The sequence below is a fragment of the Apus apus genome, chromosome 4, assembly GCF_020740795.1.
Source record: "Apus apus isolate bApuApu2 chromosome 4, bApuApu2.pri.cur, whole genome shotgun sequence".
NCBI classification, from domain to species: domain Eukaryota; kingdom Metazoa; phylum Chordata; class Aves; order Apodiformes; family Apodidae; genus Apus; species Apus apus.
This window is the reverse complement of record NC_067285.1, coordinates 54312034-54335605: the sequence shown is the minus strand read 5'-3', so window position 1 is coordinate 54335605 and position 23572 is coordinate 54312034. Positions and strand designations below refer to the sequence as shown.

The following is a 23572-nucleotide window of genomic DNA, read 5'->3' as shown; positions in this document are numbered from 1 at the left end:
AGAGTTGACATAGCCATCCTCTGCATCATGTGTGCAAAACCAGAGGGATGACCTTTCATTCATACCCACCATGGAAACCAAGCCAATGTAAATAACAGGGCCCAGTATTTTTTCTCTACAGATGTTCCAGTGTGTTGTCTGCCACTGAGGGACAACATCTAGGGCTGCTCTAAGAACATTCAGATTTTGTTGTTCAGTTTATGATTCTTAAAACAACCATTTTATATTTATGTCTTGCTTTTAACAGTGTTTGAGCTGGGAGTAATTGTGTGCCTCATGCTCTCGGAGCTTCACTGATTGTATTTAGTTAAGTATGGTAGTGACTCAAACCCACAATCAACCCATGGCATAATCAGAGCTACAGTAATTGTTTTTTAAATAAAGATAGTAAATACGGAAGCATCTTGGCTTGGCTTCTGAGAAATCAATAGCTCCCCCCACCCATGAAAGGAAGACGCAAACATGACTCAGTTATCTGCCACGGTGTGGAATTTAACAAGGTTAGGATTTTCTGGTTTCCCATTGCTGGCGTAAGGTGGAGTAAAATGTGCTCATAGTATTGATTCACTAATACACTCTCTCTGCTTTAAGTGTCCACAAAAAACAATTTTTCTTCTTTCCATAGACTTAATCAGTAACAATGATATAGAAAATCTATTCATTTATGCCTCCTGAGCTATTAAAAAATTGATTGGCCTTCTGAGCCTGACATTTCCATTTTCAAGGCTTACTTTTGAAAGACAATGGAGATACTTAAAAGAGAGCTTCAAATAGTAAACTGCAGTTCAGCTGCTTTGCTGCCATTGAAGAAGGCCAGTGGAAGCTTCCTCATCTGCATTCTGGAAGCTGAGTTAGGCTTATCTGAAGAAGATAAGCACTACTGAATCACAGTGCACATGCAACTTTGCAATCTTGTGGACTAATTTTTTCATGAAGGAGGGTGCACATTGTCACTGGTCCTGGGGAAAAACATGAACACAGAAAGACTCACATTTAATTTTGAAAGGGGACTTTGACTCCCAGGTTGCTTCTTAAAAAATTAATCTCTGGTCCTAGGGAAGTAAGAGAAGCCTATTTTAGCTCTGCAGCTCCTGTGGCTGCCTAGCTTAGGTACGTGAGCAGTTCATTATCAGGGAGGCAACCATGGCTATAGTCATGCATCATGTATGCAGTTGTGTTGCCTCAATTCTTCAAGACTCTGAAGCCATGAATCCCTTTGGGTACACATCCCAAAACTGTCATCATTGAGAATTACTTAGCCAGTAAATTGTTGGCCTTTTAACCTTGCCAGCCTCATTTTAGGCTTTAAGGGAATTAGGCTGCTCGTCTGCATCAATAGTATTCTCTGCTGAGCAGTGTCCCGCTTCACAAATTGAATACATAACACGATCAGCAGCTCCTGTTCAGGGTAGTACTTGAGCTGTGGTGACTCTCACCTTCAAGGAGGAGACTTGGCAGGTCAGGACAGAGGCTGCAGTCAGAGCGAGGCAGGGAACACAAAATCTCTGAAATGCAACTAGCATTAGGCAGCACATCTCCCAGGGTGGGTAACCACCTAGCTCTCTGCTAACCATCACTTGAAATAATAATCTGTTCACTCAGAAAGCACGGGAGTCTGAAATCCTGCCATGATGCAGAAGGCTCCTACAAATTCTCTCTTGTGCAAAGACGTGTTAATTAACATTCACAGGGTTGTAGTTTTCTCTTACCTTCCTTCTTTTTTGGTGTAGGTTCTCCACAGGATATAGCAGCTGTGAGAAACCAAGCAGCACTCCAGAGCATGAGGACGTCCCGAATGATGGCCCAGAACGCGAGCATGATGGCAATGGGTCCCTCCCAGAACCCCAGCACGCTGTCCACGACTGCAGGCCAGTCAGACATGGGCATGGCTCCTTACAGCAACGCCTCTTCCAGCCAGCCGGGAATGTACAGTATGAGCACAGGGATGAGCCAAATGTTGCAGCACCCAAACCAAAGTGGCATGAACATGGCACACAACACGGGCCAGGGGACGAGGCAGCCTGCCTCTGGACAACCAGTGGGAATGGTGGGCAGTTTTGGTCAGAACATGCTGGTAAACTCTGCTCTTCCCCAGCATCAGCAGCAGATGAAAGGACCAGTGGGCCAGGTCCTACCCAGGCCACAAGCACCACGACTTCAAAACCTGATGGGCGCTGTCCCTCAGGGAACACAGAACTGGCAGCAGCGAGGCTTGCAAGGGATACCGGGAAGGACTAGCGGTGAAATGGGGCCCTTCAACAATGGCACAACGTACCCGATGCAGTCTGGGCAGCCACGGCTGTCCAAGCAACACTTCTCACAGGTGCTTAATCAGACAGTTGTGGACACAAGTGGAACAGTAAGAGCCCTGAACCCAGCGATGGGACGACAGTTGCTGCAGCAGCTACCTGGGCAGCAAGGAGCCAGCCAGGCCAGGCCGCTGGTGATGCCTGCAATAAGCCAGGGGGTCCCCACAATGTCTGGCTTCAGTCAGACCCCGACACAGCAAATGCCAGGTGGTAACTTTGGTCAGAGCAGCCAAGGCCAGGCCTACGAAAGGAATCCCACTCAGGACATATCTTACAACTACAGCAATGAAGGAGCAGGGGGGTCCTTCTCCAGCTTAGCAGAGGGTGCAGACCTTGTGGACTCCATCATTAAGAGCGGACCAGGGGATGAGTGGATACAAGAACTCGATGAGTTGTTTGGAAACCCCCAATGAATGGGCTTGTATAGTCTAGAGCTTTGGTTGTTACGTTTGAAAAAAGAAAAGAGAGAGGTGGATGTTCTCCCCATCCTTGGATTGTTGGGTTTTCTGTTTGAATTGGTTTGGGGTTGTTGTGTTTTCTTTTGGTTTTAATCGTGCAAACTGAGCTGATCTGTAGCCAACTTTGGAAGATTCAGGGGACAATGAAAACATTGGCGTCCCAAGACTTCCACCAAGCAATCTCTGTTGCCTGGCAGCACCTGCTCTGTGTGTGTGAGGGGACAGGATGGGGAAACTGGAAAAGCCAGCTGATGCCTCTAATTGGGAAAATTCGGTCTTTCCCCACGGAAACGAGGCTTCATTGCACAGTGATATGGCGTGCTCCAGATACCTCCCACCTCATGTAACTGTAAACTCTGCAGCTTTCAGGGGAGCAGATGAAAACAGCTGGGAGCAAAGCTTAGAGATGTCCATGGGCGATTGCACAGGCCCTGGTCAGAAATGGGCTTGACCTGGGGGGTAAGCAGGGCTTGGTGAGCCATGGCCAGGCCCACAGGGCCAGCACTGGGCTGTCAGAAGGGAATGTGCAGCACACACGTGACAAAGCTAAGCAGTCACAGGGAGGTCACCATTTTGACTGCAGAGTGATAAAAATCCCATAAAAGTGTAGGAGGCTATAAATTTGGCAGTGTGGTGAGGACAGTTTGATTATGGGAGTGCTGCTGGAGACGGCCTAGGTGGGTGGGTTAACTTCATGAGCTATTTGGTCCCCTCAGGACTTGCAGTAGAGCTTCCTTGTCAGAGCATTTTGGTGTGTATCTGCTGCCTGGGGATGAAGAACAGCAGCTATGAATGATATTAAAGGGCTAAGAGGTACCAAGAGACATCAGTGTAAGTCCTAAGCAGGTCTTTCTCTCTCCCTATTCCCCAGTATGTTTTCAGTTCACTTTCTTCCTCTTCTACTCTTCAGTGTAAAACAAGGTGAGCTGGCTGCACTTTTCTCAGGTGAGCAAAAACTGCCACTAAGGGGCAGGGAGGGGAGGAGAAAAGAGGCACAAGAAAATGCACAGGGAGAGGTTGGCATGCAGGATGACTTTATCCTCTGCTCTTGAAAAGTGCAAAATTGGCAGGTAGCATTATTACTCTGGGGTGTCTGGGCTCTCGTAGTGATGTTGTATGCAACCTGATCTTCAGTTTTAAACAGATGTTTGGTCTAACCTCTCTGGTTTGCTGGAATAAAAGTCATTGCAGTATTTGAAGAACAGGAACCAACAAAGGACTACTGTAAAGATCATTCAGAAATGGGTAAAATAATTGGTGTAGTTGTTGCAAACATGGGGTCTGCCCAAATAAGCTTTTAGGTAATAGCAACATATCACTGTCTCCACTGTGTGGACCTGTGCTGAGCAGCACCTTAATGAAGTTGTGGTATTTCTTGCACAATATTGAGACACCAGCCATTCTGAATGTCGAAAGCAGCAGCTCACAAGCTGCAGTCTGAGGCTGAGGTAAGCTGTCCTCTGAAACCCATCACCTTTTGAATGTCTTCAGCTGAGAGCTGCTTATCAGGTTATATAGTGGTGCATAAAAAATGTTAACATGAACCACAGCCCCAAATGTCTGGGAACCTCTGGCCTGATGGTGTCCTCTGTGAGCCATAAGATGTGCTCTGCAGTGAAGTGTCTGGTGTACAGCTACCAGTACCAACTACCCGGCTACTGGTGCTGCTGCTCTTTGTGCGCTGCTCTCCTTGGGCCCAGGGACACCAGGTGCTGAGCCACTGAAATCCACAGGAGCTGAGGGGCTTGGCACCTTGCATTCTGAGCCCTGCCTTTCCCTGTGGAGCACAGATAGTATCACATTAAGGAGTGGGAGCAAAATGGGCCTGGAACCTCTCAGTGCCCCATTACAGTTCCTTTTTGTGCAGTAAGCCTGTGCAGGGCTTACATAGACAAGGGGAAGTACCTGTTTTAAATGCTCTAATGTAGGCAGGACAAACTGCATTTTTAACATGGACTAGGTGGTCCATGAGGTGAGCTTTCAATCCAGCTTGCCCTGATTGCTAGATTTTTAAAAAATGCTTAAGTTACATCTTTTAGCTAACCCCTTTTTAAAATACAGCACAAGGACCTATTGCAGTTATTTCTGAAGACAATATCCACTACTTCAGCAGGAGCTGGGCTGGGCCCTAATTCAGTAAAAGAGAGCACCAGCCAAAGGTCTGGGTCCATCTTGTGGGTAAGTGGCTCTTGGTTGGACTAGCCTGCACGGAAGGGACAGGCAAACAGTGAGAACTGGGACCCTGAAGGGAAAAGGGCACTGTGCACACGTGTGTGTCTGCAGGTGGGTGAGGGAGCGACAGGCTGGTGTGGCACATACCTGTCCTGCCCCATGTGACAGAGGCACAATGGGAGGAGGAGGCAGCAAGGCCCTTGTGCTGGGGACACCGGGAAATGAGGGTTTAGAAACACCCAAACTCCACGCGGCAGCCAAGTGCAGATCCGTGTGCGGGAGGGAGATACAGGCTTTGGTGAATATGTGGTGGTGAAGGCTGAGTCTCTTGTCTTTGTAAAGCTTCCTCCAAATACTCTGTACTGGGACCAAGTACTAGAGAGGTAGATTTTAATAGATTTGGGGTTGTGTTTTTTTTCTTTCTTTCTTACTATGGTGCTGATGTATATGTAATGTTAAAAAAAAAGTTATTTGTAAATATGTTTTTACAATTCTACAGATATCACTGGGTCTACTATCTGTAAAATATATACATATAAAAATATATATATATACTGTTTGTTTAAAATAGAGTATTTTTATTTCATTCCTTAACTCATCCTTACTGCAGTGGTATTGCACTTCAGATGATGTCTATTTACTAATTTGTACTGTATCCCTGACAGCAACTTGCTCCATTTTATTCAGATTTTTCTAGTTTTCTGTTTTTACTTTGTACATTAAGCATTGCTTATTTCCTTTTAAGACCTGTACAGAGCTCTGAAAATGTAGAAAAAGACCTGATGTTAACATACCACTTTTAAAGAAAAAACAAAACAAAACAAAAAATCAAATAAAAGATGGTTATCTGAGTCATACACAAGGCTGGTCTATAGGATCGTCCCTCGCCCCACTCCTGTGCCTCGGTGGGTGACCTTCCAGGGGGAGGGAGGAAGCCAGCCCTAGTTTTGGCCCCAGGTTTTCTGGGGAGCTGCCCTGGCCAGCCGGAGCTGGGTGTTCCAGGCAGGACACAGCTGGTACCTGCTGCCCCTCTTCCCCCGGGCTTGTTCCGCAGTCGGTGAACCCCCTGCATCCCGGTGCCCCCGCTGGCGGCACAGCCGGGCAGCAGAGCCACAGGCTCTGTAGGGAGCTGGGAAGTGCTCTCAGGGGAGGACACAAGATGGAGAGCCCAGGATGTAGGAGACCCGTGGCTGAGATCTAGGGAGGCAAGGTGGGGTGGAAGAAGGAAGATGCAGTGCTGGATGTAGAAGTTGGAAAGATGAGATGGAGAAACTGGGAAAGCATGAAGACATGTGCTTGGAGTAGTTCCCTATCACCAACTACTACTAGAGAGTGCGAATTGTGTTGTCAGAAGCCTTTTGGAAAGTGCATGCAGACTTGTTGGATTTCTATGAGCTATTCAAGATAAACATGCCATGCAGCCTTCAAGGCTCAACACCAATCTCTCCGTGTTCCCAGCCTACCAGAGAGTCGCGAGGGATCAGACACTGGACCTCTGTTTGCACAGCTTGCTGTTCAGGATGTCAATGTAGCTTGGCTTCACGTACAACCTTTAAGGTGAGCTTCCCCTTCCCTTCCTCATGGCAGTCTGTTCCTGTCCTAAAGGTGGACCATGGGGCACAAAGAAGGAGACTTGCCCAGAGCAGCCTGTGGAAGTGACTCCTCAGCAAGTGCTGGCAGAGGGCCTGCTGAGACAAGATCCTTCCAGCAAGAGGCCCTCTCTACCAGAGTGGTAGAGACTGTCTTGGCAGCTGCAGCAGGGACCATCGTTGTTTCTGAGCATGACCAGTGGGTGAACATTTGCATCAACTCATAGTGTGTGCTGAATGTGCAGCCTGATACTGACTCCTCAGTCAGCAGGTAGGAAATAGTGTAGTTCTCACCAGAGTTAAACTAAATTCTGACCCCGACAGCATCCATCTGTTACAGGTGTATTTTGGTTTTTTATGATAGTCAGTCTTTAACACTTTTTGATCATAGACATTCTATCCTGGCTTAACTGGGAAAAAACAGTGACTCAGAAGACAGGTGGCATCCTCAACTCCAGGTCTTCTTCTGCCCTCTCATTTGCTGGTGCAGCTCCTAAAATGCTACGTTCATGTTTATCCCCTAGCACTCTGGCTTTGTGCTGCTGAATGATGCTTTGCAGCCTCACACCTGCATTTTCTGGCATGTAAAATTCTCCTGTGTGACAGCTGTTTATTTCTTTCCAAGGAGAAGATGGGATATGGGAAGCTATCTATAAACACACCTAACCACTACAACAGGTAAGCTTGGAATGGAATAATATCAGGGGCAAGCTATTTGAGCACAGCAAAGTCTGAGCCTCCTCTAGTGTGTATTCCAAGCCTGTTCTGTAGTTTGGACTTCAGCCTGTCATCAAGAGTCTTGGTTTTGATTCTCATGGTAGCACTTCATGCTGCCTGTGATATCTGAAAGCATCACTGGCACATGGGAAAGTTAATTTTCTGTCTTTCGGCCCATAGAAGAAAAGTTAGCGGAAGAATTCCTGGTGATTTCTGTTGTTAAATCTGGCCCATTTGTCCCTGGAGGCAAGTGCCAAGGAGTTGCTCTCTCCGCTGCTGTGTCAGCTCCAGCCTGTTCACCATCACGATCTGTCCTTTTCCCCTCAGCAGCCATTACTGGACCCAAGTCTTCCACCTTTGCACTTGTTTCATTTCATTGTTTCAAATGCAGTTTCAGCCTTTACCACCTGCAGCACTAAGTTGTGCCTTTTAATCACAATGTATCCGCCTTTTTCATATGAAAATTTACCATTCATCTGATCCAACGCTCAGTTATTTTGCGCTCAGGTTATCAAGCTCAGTGCGCTTTTAGAAAGACCATAAGCGTGTTCATTATGTAGAACTGACTAAACACCACTATAAACATGCAGTATTTTTGGTCAAATCATGTCTCTAGAGGCATGACAAGGAAAAATTCTGCCAGCTGGCTCTAGCATGATTATATTCAGTATTGCCTAAGTAATTTGAATTATCAGGAGCTACCAAAATCATCAGGCACAGCCTTCCTTCTCTGTTCTTCGCCACACAGTTTAAGTTGACCATCAGCATAGTTTGAGTTGGTGGTGCTAAGCCGTGACTTGCTCCCTCCTTTTAGTAGAGATCTGTTTTCCTTGTTAGTCTGCTTTTCATTGTCATTATATGATTCCCAGAGGTGTGGCCATGCTGGGATGTTTGTCTGGTCTTTCCCATACCCCAGCCATCTGTGTCTTGGTGGGAGACAATGCAGTAGACCCAGTTGTTAGCTGAGCATCTGTGCCTTCTGTTCCCCTGGGCTGGCTCTTCCTCTCATGAGTGCTGTGCTCTGGGTTCAGCCTGTCTTTGAGAGGCTTTGTGTGAGGACTGGGATCTGCCTACAGGAGGCCCCACTGCTACCAGAAGAGTGTCTGAGTGTTTAAACTGTAAAGGTGTTCATAAAATCAAAAAGCCTTCACAGAAATGTAGGGTCAAGTGCAGCCTTTCCTGAAGAAAGCAGTGTTTCCATACATGCTTACGCAGCCTCCTGCAGTGGGATTGGATATACTTGGAAAGCTGGGACACATCACAGGAGCATATCACATTGAAGTGTATTTTTACGTTTGTGCAGAACGGGTGGCCCTGCTGGGGAAATGAAGAGGAGTGAAGGAAGAGTGCAGAGGCACTGGCAGAGCTGAAGGCCATCAGGTAAGACGGGCTGACCCTTGCAGTGCCAGTTGCAACTAAATTATTTAATGAATTGATAATTGATGGTTATAGTTTTATGTAATTTGTTTAGGGTTTACAATACTGTACAGGAAAACAGAACACTTAATTGCAAATGTAGATATGACATGATGTTCTGTCTTGCTGACTCAAGAGTGTAGGGAATGGAGAAAGTGTGAGCAGGTCAGGAAAAACATGCATTTCACATTGCGATGGGCTGTTAGTAAAGAGCTCTGAAACTTTATTCACACTAAGTTTATAATCTCTCTGGTGTTCGGAGAAATCCCCCATGGTTTGTTTCTAGTTGTGTTTTGTTTTGTGGGTTTTTTTTAAAACAGTCTTCAGAACGATTTATGTAGTTTCTTCATAATGCTGAAGTCCAGGTATTCATCCAGAAAGCTGTTAACAATCCCAGCTGCACCCAGGGTTATCAACAAAATCAGAATTACTACATTCAAATAAAAACCTGTTAACCTAGAAGTAGAAAGCAGAAAAATACTGTTACAAGCTGCGCAGGGTGTGTTTACAGTGAAAATGCTTGTCCACTCCAGTTAAAAAAGGAGTGTGGAATAAGAAAGGATCACTGCTTCAATGCTACCTTGGTGTGTTTCAGTAATAAACCATCTCTTGCCTGTGACTTTTGCTAGGGAAAAAAGAGACTCCCAATGTTCTCTGCATGGGAAAAGTCTCCCCCAGTGTTTCTGAATATTCCTGTGGAAGTTAGGAACTTGCTTCCCAGGACATGAAGACCTGCAGGTAAAGCCTCAGACAAGCTTGAGCACCTCCCTGCAACTCGAGGTGTAGGAGTGTGGGAGCCTTTGGGGTTGGGGGGAGAGCTGTTTGTGTCTCTTACATCCACAGCTGTTGGTCAGGTACTCCTCACTGAGCTGGGAGGCCTGCTGTTGGCTATCACTTTGGCTTGGAGATGGGTTTTTGGACCAGAAGGGAAGAGTGTTGATCCGAAAAAAATCAGTGATTCGGGCACTTGCTGGGTACGGGAGAGGGTCATGTTATTTAATTTGTACAAAATTGAGAGCTCCCTCAGAAGAGGCTGGGAGAGAGCCCTTCAGCTCTGAAACATGGAGCCTGCTTTTTGGGTACGTGTGAGCAAGGAGGTTCCCTTCCATGCACGCTTTCCTGGGGTTGTTCTTAGTTGGCTGTGGTCTGATAGGTGTATTCTGGGACTTGATGCTGGGTTGGCCTCTGCTGGCAAAGCAAGCAGGAAAAGGTCTCTTCAGAGAATCCTATCACATTAGTGTTGGAGAGAGGCCTGAGAAGCTTGTCAGCCTTCAATTTATAGCTAGCCATCCCCACGCCCACAGAAGCTGAAGAGATTGGATGTCTAAAGATACAAGCCTGAGAATCTTGTAAGCCTAAAGATATCAGATACACTTGATTAGAGTAGCCTTTCTGGGCACACCACATGCCAGTTTCAAAATGGTGAGGTATGAAATTTCCTCAGTTTCAGGAGAGCATAAGAAGTCTTCAGCTTAGTCCTTTAAGTATCTGTCAGAGCCAGCTGGAGGGAAGGATAAAGGATTCCGCTCACTTGCAAAGCACAGAAACCAGGTAGAAGGTGCATCTTGTGTTCTTAAAAATCCAGCCTTGGCCATCTGAACTGCAATTCATGTAGCCAAGTGCACAAGTATGTGTTGTAACCAGAGCTTTGAGCATATGGACCAGGTTTGTCTTTATAAGTAGCATGGCTGTAGTCAGTTATTACGGCCAAGAATCTGTAAGACTAATTACCTTCTTGCTACCAGGCCTGCTGGAGGCTTGTTGTCTGTTTTGGGTTGGGTTCTGCATGCCTGACTTGTGCTGACCTGCTCCTGGCAGAAGCGCCTGCTGGAGGTTAGCACCAGCCTTGGGAGCAAAGCCCTTTTCCAGGGCTGCCAGGCTGTCAGCACCCTCTGTTCAGTGCAAAGAAATTAGAGCCTCAGCAGAGTGTAAAACTGCCTGTCGTGAGGTCGGCCACTGTCCATAGGTTTGAGAGGCTGAATCTCCTTGTCTAAGAGTACTGAAGTAAAGCACAGGAAAGAGTTCTCAAACAAAGGACTTTTTAGTTTGTTGCTTATAGAAAAGTCAGTTATGCTTGTTCACTTATTTACATGGGTTTGCTCCCCAAACTTCCTTAATAGTTACTAGTCCTCTACTTGGTGGTGATTGCATCATTTGAATTATTTGAATCTTTTACTGGGAGATACAAAATAATCTCCATCTATTTGCTCTGGAAAACGTTGCCTCTCCTTTCTCTTAAGCAGCAGCAATTCCAGAGAGGGTAAAGGGTTGGTGTGAACTGTAGCAAAACAGAATGGTAACATCAGCACACAAGCTATGGACAATCGTCCTGCAGCACAGTCTTTTGCTGTGGAAGGATTATTCACTACAAAATAGTCTGGTTGTTTTGTACCTTCGTCTAGAAACATATAGCCCAAGACTTTTATTTTTTTGTGATAAGCATATATTGAGCTTTTTTCTTCTTGTGAGTGAGATGTGTACTGGAAGAGGAGCCTTTGGTCATGACACGGAAGGCAGTGCAGTGGCTGCAGTGAAACAAGAAATAAGCTGTATGTTTGGGTGTTTATAGTGGAGGGGTGTTTTGCCAGTGTGCATGTTTGTTGAAGCAGAATTCATGTTACAAGATGCCGTGCACTTCACATTCATTAACATACGCTTATCTGAAGCTGTGCTCTCTTATCTATTTGGTGAAAGCTCACCAGCCTACAAGGCCAGATCTGCTTGTTTTCTGTAGTGCATTTTGTATGGCTAAAGGTCTTAATGTGGCAAAGTGCAGAAAACAGCAGCATCCCGTCCTACAGCAGTCCTGAGCTGCAAAACTGTACTTCTGTTTCCAGACCTCTCCAAGTCTGGTTGCCAATATGCTCAGTACAAAGCAGGCACCACAAGGTGAGCATCAAACCTGTAGCACGTGCACTGCTTAACCTAGGCTTCTGCTGTAACAACCAGCCCTCTTCCCTGATGCCTTCCACTCCAGACCTCTCGCTGACACTTTACACGTGTTGCATTCAATTTTAGTCACTTTTCCCTGCCAGTCCTTGGCTCTCAGCCCAGCTTCAGAACACAGCCTGGGGCTTTTAACCTTCGTTCAGCTGGTAACTCCTTACCTTCCTTGCACAGACTGTACGTAACCATGGAAGTACTTGTAGCGGGCAAACACGTACAACAGACCCAGAAAGGAAGCTAATTCTAAGAAAGAAAATATTAACGGGGGTAAAAAACAGTTAGAAAATGAAAAAAATTAATATTGTAGACAGTTAATCACTTGAGTTATATTTTCTAGTTGTGTGGGGATTTGCATCACTATCCATACCCTGGAAAGTTATCTTGGGAAAGAATCATTCAAGAGAGATACATGTATTCTTAAATATTCACTACTGGAGGGTCTTAATATGAGTTTATAGATAAGGGTGGGCATAGGATTCTAAAAAAAAAAAAAAATATCTAAAAGCATTCCCTGAACAGGAGATCTCAAAAACTGACAGGAATCTGTAGCCCTCCCAGTTTAGTTATCCCAGAGACAGGACAGTGGGTTGGAGGCTATGGCTTGACCCAGCGCTGTCTTTGGGTATTGTTATGGCTGTTCATGCTAAAGGGGAGTGTTTGTTTTGGAAAGAAAATCTTATTTATGTTGTTAATAACCTGCTTTGCATTTATATAGCAGCTTTTATCTAAGGACATGAGAGGAAGCTGTAGTCAAGTTAGCTTTCTGACCTCCCTGTGGGAAGAGTATAAAGTCACCTCCATTTGATAGATGGAGCAGGGTGTGTAGGTCAGTTGTATTATCCAGGACTGGTTCATTTTGTGTTCTTTGAAACTGTGCAGTTGAGTATTTAGATGAGAGCTTTTACTGTGTTCTGGATTAGCTAATGTAAACATACCTACAGGAGATGCTCTGCTGAAAAAAGACCTGAAGAGGAGATAACATAATCCTACTTACATCCGACAGCACACATCCGTGTTGCTGGTTATTAGCTGTGATTTTCCTTGATTCCAAGCATCTGTCTATGAACTCATGTGCTATCTTGTATCTAATTTGTTGACTTAAGTGATGCTACTTTGGATTTAAATTGGGTTTGCAGTGGAGATGGGACTTTGGCTGTAAGAGAGCCTCAAAACAAAGGGACTGTTTTCTCCTTAGAAAAGGGAGAAGAAAAATAGTTATTTGGGAAGGAGAGCTATAGTGGGCATGAGCTAGATATCCCTTCTTCAGCCCCCAGACTTCATGCTTCTAGAACATCAACTGGGGAAGAGTTAATAAAGCAGACTGCAAAAATTAGGCTCTGTCATAAGTTCTGGATCTATGAGACTCCACCCCATCACTGTTTGGAAACATCAGAGGCTCACCTTGGGAAGTCCAACAGAGTGAGAGGTATGAAAGCTTTATGGTGTCTGAACTCAGAACACTTGGCCAAAAAATACCCCCCATGCTTAGTGCCTGAGGAAACATAATAGGTTTCCAGGAGCCTCCACTGCATACCTGAAGTACACTATCTATGGCTGGAGATCCTGCTGTCATGACTGCATCAGTGCTCAGTGCTGTGTCCCAGAACAAACAAATGAGTCATGGCCCAGTGACAGTGTCACTCAGCTGGGATGTGAAAACACAAAAGTTTGCTGGGTTGAGTTCTGTCTCCACCAGCCACAGGAATGAGAGCTCTGACCTGAGGCTTTTTAGGCTGCCTCCTCCCCAGGGACGATAGCTATGCTGTGTCCTGTGAGAATCATCCTTTAATTTGCAGATAATTGTTAGTGGGAAGCATCTGGGAGCTGCAGCTGCAGAATTTACTGAATGATTCACCCTGCAAATCCACTGAATGTGTGATAAATGTGCCGTGTGCTGGCTCCTAGGTTTGCAGAGAGAAGTGAAAGCTGGTGAGGCCATGTGAAATGCCATGACTAAGGGGGGATTTCAGTGTCACTGAGCGTTCTTCTAGGAAGGCTATGTACAGGGAATGCAATTTAAAGAAGGGGAAAAGATGTCTGCAGTCATTTAGAGCCTGATAAAAATTACGTGTTTCTAAAAGTTACATAAAACTTCTCAGCCTGAGATAAAAATAGAAAGTGTTTACCTTGATTAAAAAACCATCCTGCAGTCCAGAGGAGAGTCAGGAATATTGGGTAAAACTCCACACAGTTTTGTCTGCAGAATAAATTTGAAAGAACATTAGTCTGGAAAGGAAAAGAACTATGTGTGGGATTTTCAAGGAGAATTTGCTTTGGCCTCATTTAGTTGCCACAAAAGTTAATGCTACCAAATCCAGTGAGAGTACAGTCAAGCCAGCATTAGACACTCCTGAATTAAAATTCTCTAATTTGTAATCTCAAATACAAATTATTTCAAATATTTGCCTGGTATTTAAACTTAGATAAGGATCTGGATCCCAACTACATGAAAATAAATAGGATGCAAGTTTTGTGGGTCAGCATTCCAGGGACTGCAAGAGGAAGCATAGAGCTGTGCATAGACAGCTTGGAGTGCTTTGCTGAGGCCAGTTGCTTTTATGAAGTGCTCTCAGGCACAAACAGCACATGACTGATTTTTTGGTGAGGACCACAACATCTTTATTTGTGGACATCAGTTTTCCCACCAATATTTTGTTGGGATGTATTTTGTTGGTTGTTCTGAATGAATTAACAAATTAGGCATCCTTCTATATCTAACATATGCTGTTACCTACTATATTGTCTAATATAGTCTATGTCTTGTTATTGTTATCCACTGCAACTAGTTACAGCAGATGGTTTGAAATAAATGTAAATACTTCTTCACAGGATCACTGGCTAATGGCAAACTGAAGCCCTTTAGGAAAATACTGTCTTCTTAGGCTCTTCTGCCATTGCCGCTGTGAAGACAGAGGTTTTCTGTGCTTGTCTTCCACATGTTTGGTGTTAGCCACAGTACAAGAACTTACAGACAGCTTGCTGGATCCAGTACATCTGAATTCTCTAAGTTACAGTCAATTAGTTCTTAGTCCCTTCTTAGGTTTGGGTAATCTGATTGCCTAGTTTGATCAGAATTTGTGCATTGACTGTTCGAAATGAGCTGAACTGACCTCATGATCATGAAAATAATAGCTGAACTATTTGAAAAGCAATCTGTTCCTTTTTTTTTTTTTTTTTTTTTTTTTGAGCAAAGGGTGCAAGCTAAAAGGTAATGTGTTAATATAATGTTAATATAATGCTTTTGCTTCTAGATGAAATTGTTATTCATTGACACCATCTTAATGAACTCTGGACTTACTGTGCACGAAATGTTCTGTCAAATTCTGGAGCTCCAGTGACAGCTGGGGGCATGACCTTATGCTTCTTTCTTGATTTCCCCACCAGCCAAGCAAAATGATCTGTAAGCAAAAATAAGGGCTCATGAATTACAGAGTTCTTTGGCTCAGTTGTGTCCCTAACATGTCAGTACTTTTTAAAATATTGTACTTTTAAAATCAGTGTTCTTCAGCTCTTTCTATTTCATTTGACAGAAGGAGACCAATATTAGATAAACTAGTTTTTCCCTACAAAAGGTTAGATTTTATCTTCAAGAGTGACCTACTCATGAGGAAGAGGGAAAATTGGTATTTCAGAAATGCATTCATGCTCCTTTTGCAATTGCTATTCTAGCTATGACTTAAACATCCTTCTGCCTCCTCTGAGCCCTGGAGCTGCACAGCCTCGGAGCGGTCTGGTCACGCTGCAGTGACTAGTTCTCAGTGACTGGTTCTCAGGAACCAAATTCCCCTCATGGAGGTCACTTCCCTGCTTGCTTGAATAGCATATGGTCATTTGGGTTTAGTGATACTCAGAGCGGTACTGCTTTGGGGCAGGCAGCATTATGATCTTTGGAAACAAGAATCTCTTAGCCACCTTTTTTGCTATTTACCAGTATGTTAGCGCATGCTTTTCTATCTGCTATTGTCTTGGACTGTTGGAAAGAGCAGAGAGCTGCAACTGGAGAGGCTGTAGCCTGTTCCCTGCTGGAGAGCTCTGAGAACTATCTGTTGGAAGACCTGTAATGTTCCCCCTCCACTGACTGGAGCTGATGGTTGTTACCTGTCTTGTAAGAAGTGATTTTTAGAACAGATGCAGTGCCATGAAAAAAGATGGACTACTTACTGTGCAGTGATTAAGTACCAGTTACAAAAAAACCCCAAGCCAAACAAATCAAACACTGTCCCTGCACTTCTGACCTGTGTTTCTAGGATAATTTCGGATGTGTATATGAGTACCTCGTTTTACTCATGTCCTCATTGCATGAGTCTCCCACTAAAAGTTGAAGAGAGGCTTGCAAGGACAAAAGTCAATGTTCCATATGCAGCAGAGCTATTGGACATCACCCTGTTAGACTTTAAAACTTTCTGGGTGCCTGCAATTATTTTAATGGCCATGATGTAGCCACACTGTGTGAGAAGCTCAACATCTACCTTGTACGGAAACTCTGCCTGAATCCAGAAACCAGGAACCCACCTGAGTTCACTAAAAAGACTTGTTTAAGGGGCACACCGAGAGCGTGCCTTCTGTCCTCCCTTCTGGGAGCAATGGCACTAAAATACACCTAGGGATATTAGTGGTGCTGCCCTGTGCACCTCTTATGTCTTAACCTTGTGGCCAAAGCCTTTTCCCAAAAAAAAAATAAAAAAATGGGCAAGCATTTTCCCATCTGTCTTCTCCCCATATAAGTAATTATGGGCTGTGTTCAAGTGACCTCTTAACCTTTCTCTCCAGAGACTAGTCAGAGCATCTCAGATATCACTCTGTAAGGCAGGTTTACAGGACCTTTCATTGTATTTGCATCCAGCAAGACCTCCTCCACTCCCACCCACGCATCTCTTGTCATGCCTGGTGATTCATCCCTTGTTTGCCACCCTGCAACCCTTTCAGAGGGGAAGAATGGTAGCGGGGAGGGTTTGGGAACATTTTTCAGGGAGACTGAAACTTGTGGAAGTACAAGAATTACCTCTGAGAAATAGTTTCCCAGAAATCTTAACTGAAAAGTTGGTTTTTAACTTCTGCCACACTCAAATTTATTAAGTTCTTTTAATGGCAAATGTGCTGGTAAATCCTGCCTGGCTTATCAGTCAAAGTGGTAGGTGAGCCATAGTGTTTTGTGCAATGGCATTTTTAGCCAGCAATGCCTTACTTGTTTTCTGGCCTCATTGAGATTTTCAATGCTTCCAACCAGTCCAGGACCAGGTTTTTTCTGCTGAACAACTAAGGCAAGCCAAGGTGGCTCACTGCATCCAAATCAGTTGAAAAAAAGAAAGCTTTGAACAGATGCTGTGCAAAATAAACTTACTGGGGGAAATATGAAGATTAAGGCACTGTAGGGGCCAAATTGTTCTTGTTTGTTCCATACAATTAACCTAAGCACACCATCAAGGCTGTGGCACAACCCTGGCTGCAGCTGAAATGTGGTTTGCCCTTGGTCATGCTTGGTCAGCAAGGCTCTAGGGTGAAGGGCAGAGGTTTGCACGTGGGAGACTCTGCTTAACCAGACACAGAAACAGGTTGTGGTAGTACCATAGTACCACTGACCATCATGAAATCAACTTCTTTAGTGGCTTCCACTGTTGTCGATGGGAACTTTAGTTAGGGTCAAGTGGGCTTTTATATGCCAATGCAAACCCAGCTGTGTCACCACATAATGGGGGAACTAGAGTCACGTCTGTCACCTTAAAAGAAAAGGTGAGCCTGGTGTGCAGAACAAAACAGGTGCTAACCAGGGACTCAAAAAGAGCTCAGGAGAGGAATAATTACTGTGGCTTTTGTTAACTGCATAGGACTTGCCTTTTAGTTCCTTTCTGGTGAATGGAAAGTAGTGATGTAACTCCACATTTAAGATTTGTGATTATAGTTTAACAAGGGCTAAAGCAAATAATAAAGCAATGGGTGAGCTCTTTTGCCCCTCCCACTGGAGATGCTGTTGTGAGGACTCCAGAAAGCATTGCAGCAGGAGTAAGGAAAGATTTTTCATAGCCTTTTCTTCCCCCTGTATCATGTTGTTCAATTCTAGCAGGCTAAATTACATGACTGAGATAGTTACAAAGTGCGCTTGACTTTCCTTTGTTTGCTTCTTTCTTCTTTCATCTTCAGGTGGCATTTATAGTTACTGAGTTAATATATTTTCTTTGAAAATAGGGGACAAAGTAGGCTTTCAAGGAATGTTACTCTCAACAATTTTATATGGGTTAAAAAGCCTGTAAAGAAGCTGATGCCTGCACCACAGTGTATGGCAGTGCATGTTAATTTGCATGGCCTGACCTAACAACCTTTAAAAAAAATCAAATACTTTTTAATAATGCCTTGCTGCATTCTGGAATTACCAAGAGTTGTGTTAAAATATGCTTGTTCAAAGAGATGCTTCAAAAAGGAGGAGTAATGGGACTCCTGTTCTCTCCTCTATCAATGATTGGGACTCACTGTCATTTCATTGGATTCCCTTGTTTTCCCATCAGTCTACAAAACCCTGATCCCTCAAGCAAATCTTAGCTGCCTAAAACTGGATTCATGACTGGAAACCACTTCCTGCATTGTTTCTGCTCTTTCTTTTCTACCCTAGAGTATTTTTTGCACAGCTTAATCTTCGACTGACCTGGTTCTTTGAGTAACTCATGGTTCTGAGACACTAAATCTTGTACCTCTGATGATTGCTAAGTGAAACCTGACTTCCAGCACTGTTTTGAGGAGGTTGTGTTGCCCATTAGCACCTTTCTAACTCAGTATTGAAGGCTCAGCAGAATAAACAGCAGAGCAAACAAGAGCACCCAGAGCTGTGTATGCTCTGTGTATTTTGTTCATTAAAATTAACTACTACAGCTTAACCATCTCTGGGAAGAACACACGTATTTTCTGCTGTACTTTCTACTTTCAGTATCTGTACAATTCCCTGAATTTCCAAACTGTAGTACTTCTCTAGATAATGTTTGTTTGTTTTTAATCCTTCACACTTTCCCATTAAAAATCAAGGCAGGCAAGTTGAACTTTCACAGAATTTGATGGTAAATACCAGAATGAAATACTCTGTGAAGATCACAAGGGTATGTTGTAGCTGGTCTGACGACAGAAAAAGTGAATGTAACTTTTAGGTGCTTCTTATTTGCCTTCTGTGGCTTTTTTTAACCTGGAAGGGTCACATTCTCAAGCTTTTTTCTTTTTTTTTTTTCTGCTGGGTAAAAATGTTATTTCAGTAGTTGATGCTTTGAGAACAAATAAACAGACACTCAAGCCACATAGATATGTTGCTAGATAAGTTGGCAGCACTACAGATATTTGAAAAAAAAGGCAGAGTAATTATTTTTAGCTTGCTTTTAATCTCATACTTGTGTAGCACAAATGCCTTAAAAATGTATCTTGTTTCCTGGTGTAAACTTAACTATATGAGTCACCATCTTTCAAAGAAAATAATGACAAGCATTAAAAATGCTACTGCAGTTTTACACTGATACACAGCAAAAAGAGCCTCTCAGACTTGCCCACTTCTTTCCCTAGTCCCTTGATTCTCAGAGACAGATCCACAGAGGATAAAAATAAGCCATTTAGACCTTAAAGAAATGTCGTGATGAGGACATAATATGGAATATCTCATATTATTGCTGCCTGGTGTAAAGGTTTCCTTTCTTTCATTTTTCTGTTTCAGGAAACAGTTTTTACAGTGCTTTCCGTCCAACATTGGAGTGTTTGATTTCACAAATTTACTGTCACTTTTGAGGTTTTCAGTTGTATAGGTGCCTAAATAAGAATCAAAACCAAGGCACAACGTGGCTTTGGGGTAACTTTTCAGCTAGTTACAAGCTCTTGCAATAGTATGATTCCAAGAAGTCAGGAAACAAAATTGAATTGAAAACAAATCAGTTTCTCCCACAGGGAAAAGTAATCTGTCCCACTGAGCCAATTCCCTCTCAGACTACCGAGAGGATAAACAATCTTCCAGCAAGAAACATCTTAGAAGTTCTCAGAAATTAAAGTTACAGAGCAGGGTATCATAAAATAATTCCGGGTATTTCAGAACTGGTGGAAACCTCCCCAAGCCCCAGCCACACAACCCCACAGATCTTACATTGCTGGAGGGCAGAAAGAAGAGAGACAGCCGCGAGCAGAATTAAATCACCAGCCATGTTCCCAGCAGCTTCCGTGTGCGAGCAGGATGTGTGTATAGGAGAGCCAGCTTGAGTGAGCAATGAGGAAAACAACAGGTGGGAGAATTATACTGCTTTTCAGCATTGCAACAAAGGTCTGCCCTGGAAATAAAACAGCCTAACTTTTTAAAACAAGAGTGCAAAATTATGGCTATTTTGAATTCCTGAAAAAGTTCAAACACAGTCAGCCAGCCCTGCCTGCCTCTTGCCTGCATGAAAGCACAGCGAGAACAAAACCAGCCTTTCCTGCTCTGTGGATTCAGCTGCTCTTTTATGTCTTTGATTTCAGTTGCAGTCTCTTTGGGGGTGAAGACTTTTTGTTCTGTGTTTGTGCAGGGTCTTGTGCAGAGAGGTCTGCCTCCGTCACCAGCAGCACCACTCGAAAGCAGCAGGTGCAGGAGGCACAAGGGGGGAGCAGAGCTTTGTGCTGTCCCTACACTTGATTTATGGGTTTTGCAGAACATGGACAACTTAGGCTCTGATGAGTGACATGACAGCAGCTTTACCAGAGGCCAGCATGCAGAAAGGAATTGTTCAGGATAGTTCGAATGGTAAAGCAGCTAAGAAAGAAAGAAGTATCTCCCCTGATTCTGCTGCCTGGAGTCCACTTCCTGTAGCTTATGCCTACTCCTAAAACTGGAAGAGATTCTCTCGAGGAACATTTTTTTCCATCAGCTAGCCCTAATTAAGAGAAAGCTTAATGTTGTTAGCCTTTATGAGTCCATAAGACTGCTGGAAGAATTCCAGTGTGATGTTTGTCATGACTCAAGGATTATCTATCTGCTTTGTTTCCAGCTAATGTTACAGTGAGATATTTCATTGACTTTAGTAAAATTTGCTAATTTTAAAGGCTAATGTAAAATTACTGTAAATCAGTTATTTTACCTTGGCAAGTTTTAAAAGGTTATTTCTTAGGTATTAATTCCGTATATTGCTTTTTCTAAAGAATGGAAGAGTAGATATGTGGTAATAACCATACTTGGATATTTGTGCTTAGTAACTCTTTAATTGCTGATTTATGCACTTCAGTTGCAGTTCTTATTGTAGCATGGGTTGGTTTTCTGAACACACGGTCTGTCTGTGTTCGTAGGGGCTGGCTCAGAAGTGTTCAAAGGACTGTCACTCCGCTGATACAGGGACACGAAGGAAAACTTTGTCAGAGACTGTCATTTGAAAAGTTAAAACCACAAGGGCTAAACATCTTAGGGACATCTGACATTGAAATTAAGGGGGTTTTTTCTTTATTCAAAGGATGTGAATTTCAAAATGGCAATGGACATGCAAAATCCAGCAAAGATTGACTGAAGATTAGGCAGGAATACGATTTAGGGCAGGAGGTTAAATCCACAGAAATATTGTAAGTTACATGGCCATTATGGCTGAGCTAAAGTCTGCTTAAAACTGTTCACTTTCCACTGGCAGCAGAGAGCCTCTCATTGCCTATAGATTTATAATTCTTTTGGTCATACATAGTGCACAAGCAACTTGATCTAGCATTATGCTTTCTCCCTGTGTAACTCAGAATAGAAAGTTGGATCATATACAAAAGAAGGTTGGGTTTATTTGTGATTGTGGAAATACAATAGTACCTCAGATGCACAGAGATTTTATGATGTGTATAAGCCCCAATATATATATATATATGCCAGGACCAACCAAGATATTTCTCAAGTTATTCAGGATATTTTGGCAGCTTGAGTGTGGCTGATTTCTCAGCTCGCTCCTGATTAATGTGATTTGATTTTGGATTTCCTTCACTTGTATGTATTTCATATGTGCTTTGCTTCTCTCTCTGCTGTTGCAAATGCATGTTTTCTGCAGCTGTCCAAAGCAAGAACAGAGGGTCTGAGCAATGAAATATAATGTGAAGAGATACTGGTGGTATCTTACCAGACTTAGGTAATTTGGAAACAGTGGTATTTTGTTCTTACACTGTACTTTCTAGGTGTGCTCTACAGGCAAAACAAGTTTCTCTTAACTAATTCACAGCAGCAGAAATTGAGGCACTGGGTAGGGACAGGACTTGCTACTTTCAGGCAGCAGCTGTATAACAGAGCTGGAAGTCTGTATAGCCCAAGGATTTAAGCCAAATTAGTGGTTCTGCCTCTAGCTGACCTGTTTGTCTCTGGCAGACCTTCCCAAAAGGGCTGGCTCTTCCCTCTGGAGAGAAGGTCCTCTTGACCAGCAAAGAAGGCAAATCCCAGCAGGGTGGCAGAACTGCTGCAATGAGAGAGCAGATGGTTGGGTAGTGAGACCAAAAGCATTTTAAGCGTGAAACCAGACTGATCAAATAAGCCCCTTTAATGGAGTTACACTGTCAAAGCTGCTCGGTTTTTCTCTCTGGGAGAGATGAAAAGACCCTTGCAAAGGGCAGTGTCTGTGCAGGGGTGTAACTTCTTAAAGGCCAGTCACAAGTGGCAGTGCAGCATCTTTTATTTTTAAGCACCTTCTAGGAGACAGGCTCTGAAGAACAGGGAGGCTTCTCTGGCTGGAAGGGAAAATGTATCTGAACTCTTATATATTTCACTAAAAACTTTTACAGGGTAAAACAAGACTTAGAATGTATGAGGCTAGCTCACATATCAAAAGCAGTTTAGCTACAGCAGTAATAGTACTGCACTCTGCAGTTAATTAATTTACTGTGCTTTTCAACAATATATTACAAAGAACATGGGCATGTGTGGCACTGGGTCATATTCAGGCTTTAAATTTATCAATTCTTTGAAACATGTGAAAGAGGGAAAAAATACATTTATTCATTCAAGTATTATTTTTTCTGCCTCCTGAATACCAGCTGTAACTCATGTCTGCTGTTGTTTCATGAAGACTTTGCATGGGGCCTCAGAGTAAGGATGAACAATCCATTTTATCCAGCTTATTTTAAGGTCAGGTTGTTCCAAGTCCTCTGCTTTGTGGCAGTGTTATCCTCATCTTCCATCCCCATCCTCTGGACACTGGTGGCATAAGATCAGACTATTTTTTATGGTGGCAGCAGGGCAGTTTTAAAAATAATACACAGATTAGTAGCCAGAGGTTCAGAGTCTTCCCTGATCTGTACCTTCTGCATTCTTATGTAATTTCCATCAATACTGAATATAAGTCAGAAAGGAATTGGTTCATGGTGTTCTCACCTGGGTGTACAAAATATTGATGTGCTTTAACTCCTATTGGTGCTAATGTGAGCTGCTATGTGCACATAAAATTCCCACATGCCCACAGGTCTCTAGCATTTCCTTACTGCCTTTGGGTATCATTACAATTTTTTTTTTTTTTACTTTGGACATTGCAAGAACATATCTGGGATGCAATTCTGGATTGTGATAGAGAATAATATACTTTTACATATGTTTATAAAACAAACTGTGCCAGTCTTGCATAATATCCTATTGTAATCATAGCAGGCTTTCAAAGTAGCACCAAAAAGCGGAGTCTAGATTATTATAGGTACCTTTCTGTAATTACAGTGGGGGGTTGTTTTTTGTTAAAATGGTGCTTTTCTGTTAAAAACTGTGTTGTTCTTCTTAAAATATCTATCTTGGGTAGAAGGCTCCCATATTCCTCACCTCCCATGTCTCAGATCTTCTCCTCTTAACTTGAATGTTTCTGGAAGAAGCAGTAAAATATCCAAAGAGGTACAGCCTAACACAAGAAGGGAATTCTGCAGACCCTGCCTCTCCCATTCAGCAGAAGAGGAGGAGGAAATGTGGAATACAAAGCTATTTCCCATTCTTTCCTTTGACTTTCTTGTGCGAGATGTAATGTGTGCTGCCTGGAGGCAGGAAGTG

At 43.4% G+C, this 23572-nt stretch overlaps 2 protein-coding genes across 2 annotated transcripts in view; one reads left to right on the top strand and one right to left on the bottom strand.

Annotated features, from left to right (window-relative positions):
• MAML3 (mastermind like transcriptional coactivator 3) overlaps positions 1-6240 on the top strand; it is a 247577-nt gene extending 241337 nt beyond the window's left edge. The window contains exon 5 of the mRNA XM_051618688.1: positions 1731-6240. Coding sequence (XP_051474648.1) covers positions 1731-2722 — 992 coding nt within the window. The 3' untranslated portion in view covers positions 2723-6240. The remainder of the gene's footprint in view (positions 1-1730) is intronic.
• Positions 6241-8611: 2371 nt separating this feature from the next.
• Positions 8612-21961, bottom strand: MGST2 (microsomal glutathione S-transferase 2). Its single transcript, XM_051617941.1, has 6 exons — positions 21903-21961; positions 19709-19816; positions 14906-15005; positions 13734-13804; positions 11769-11850; positions 8612-9117 (listed from the first exon to the last, which is right to left on the bottom strand). The coding sequence occupies exons 2-6, from the start codon at positions 19764-19766 to the stop codon at positions 8985-8987; spliced, it is 444 nt and encodes a 147-aa protein (XP_051473901.1). The 5' UTR covers positions 19767-19816; positions 21903-21961; the 3' UTR covers positions 8612-8984.
• Positions 21962-23572: the final 1611 nt, after the last annotated feature.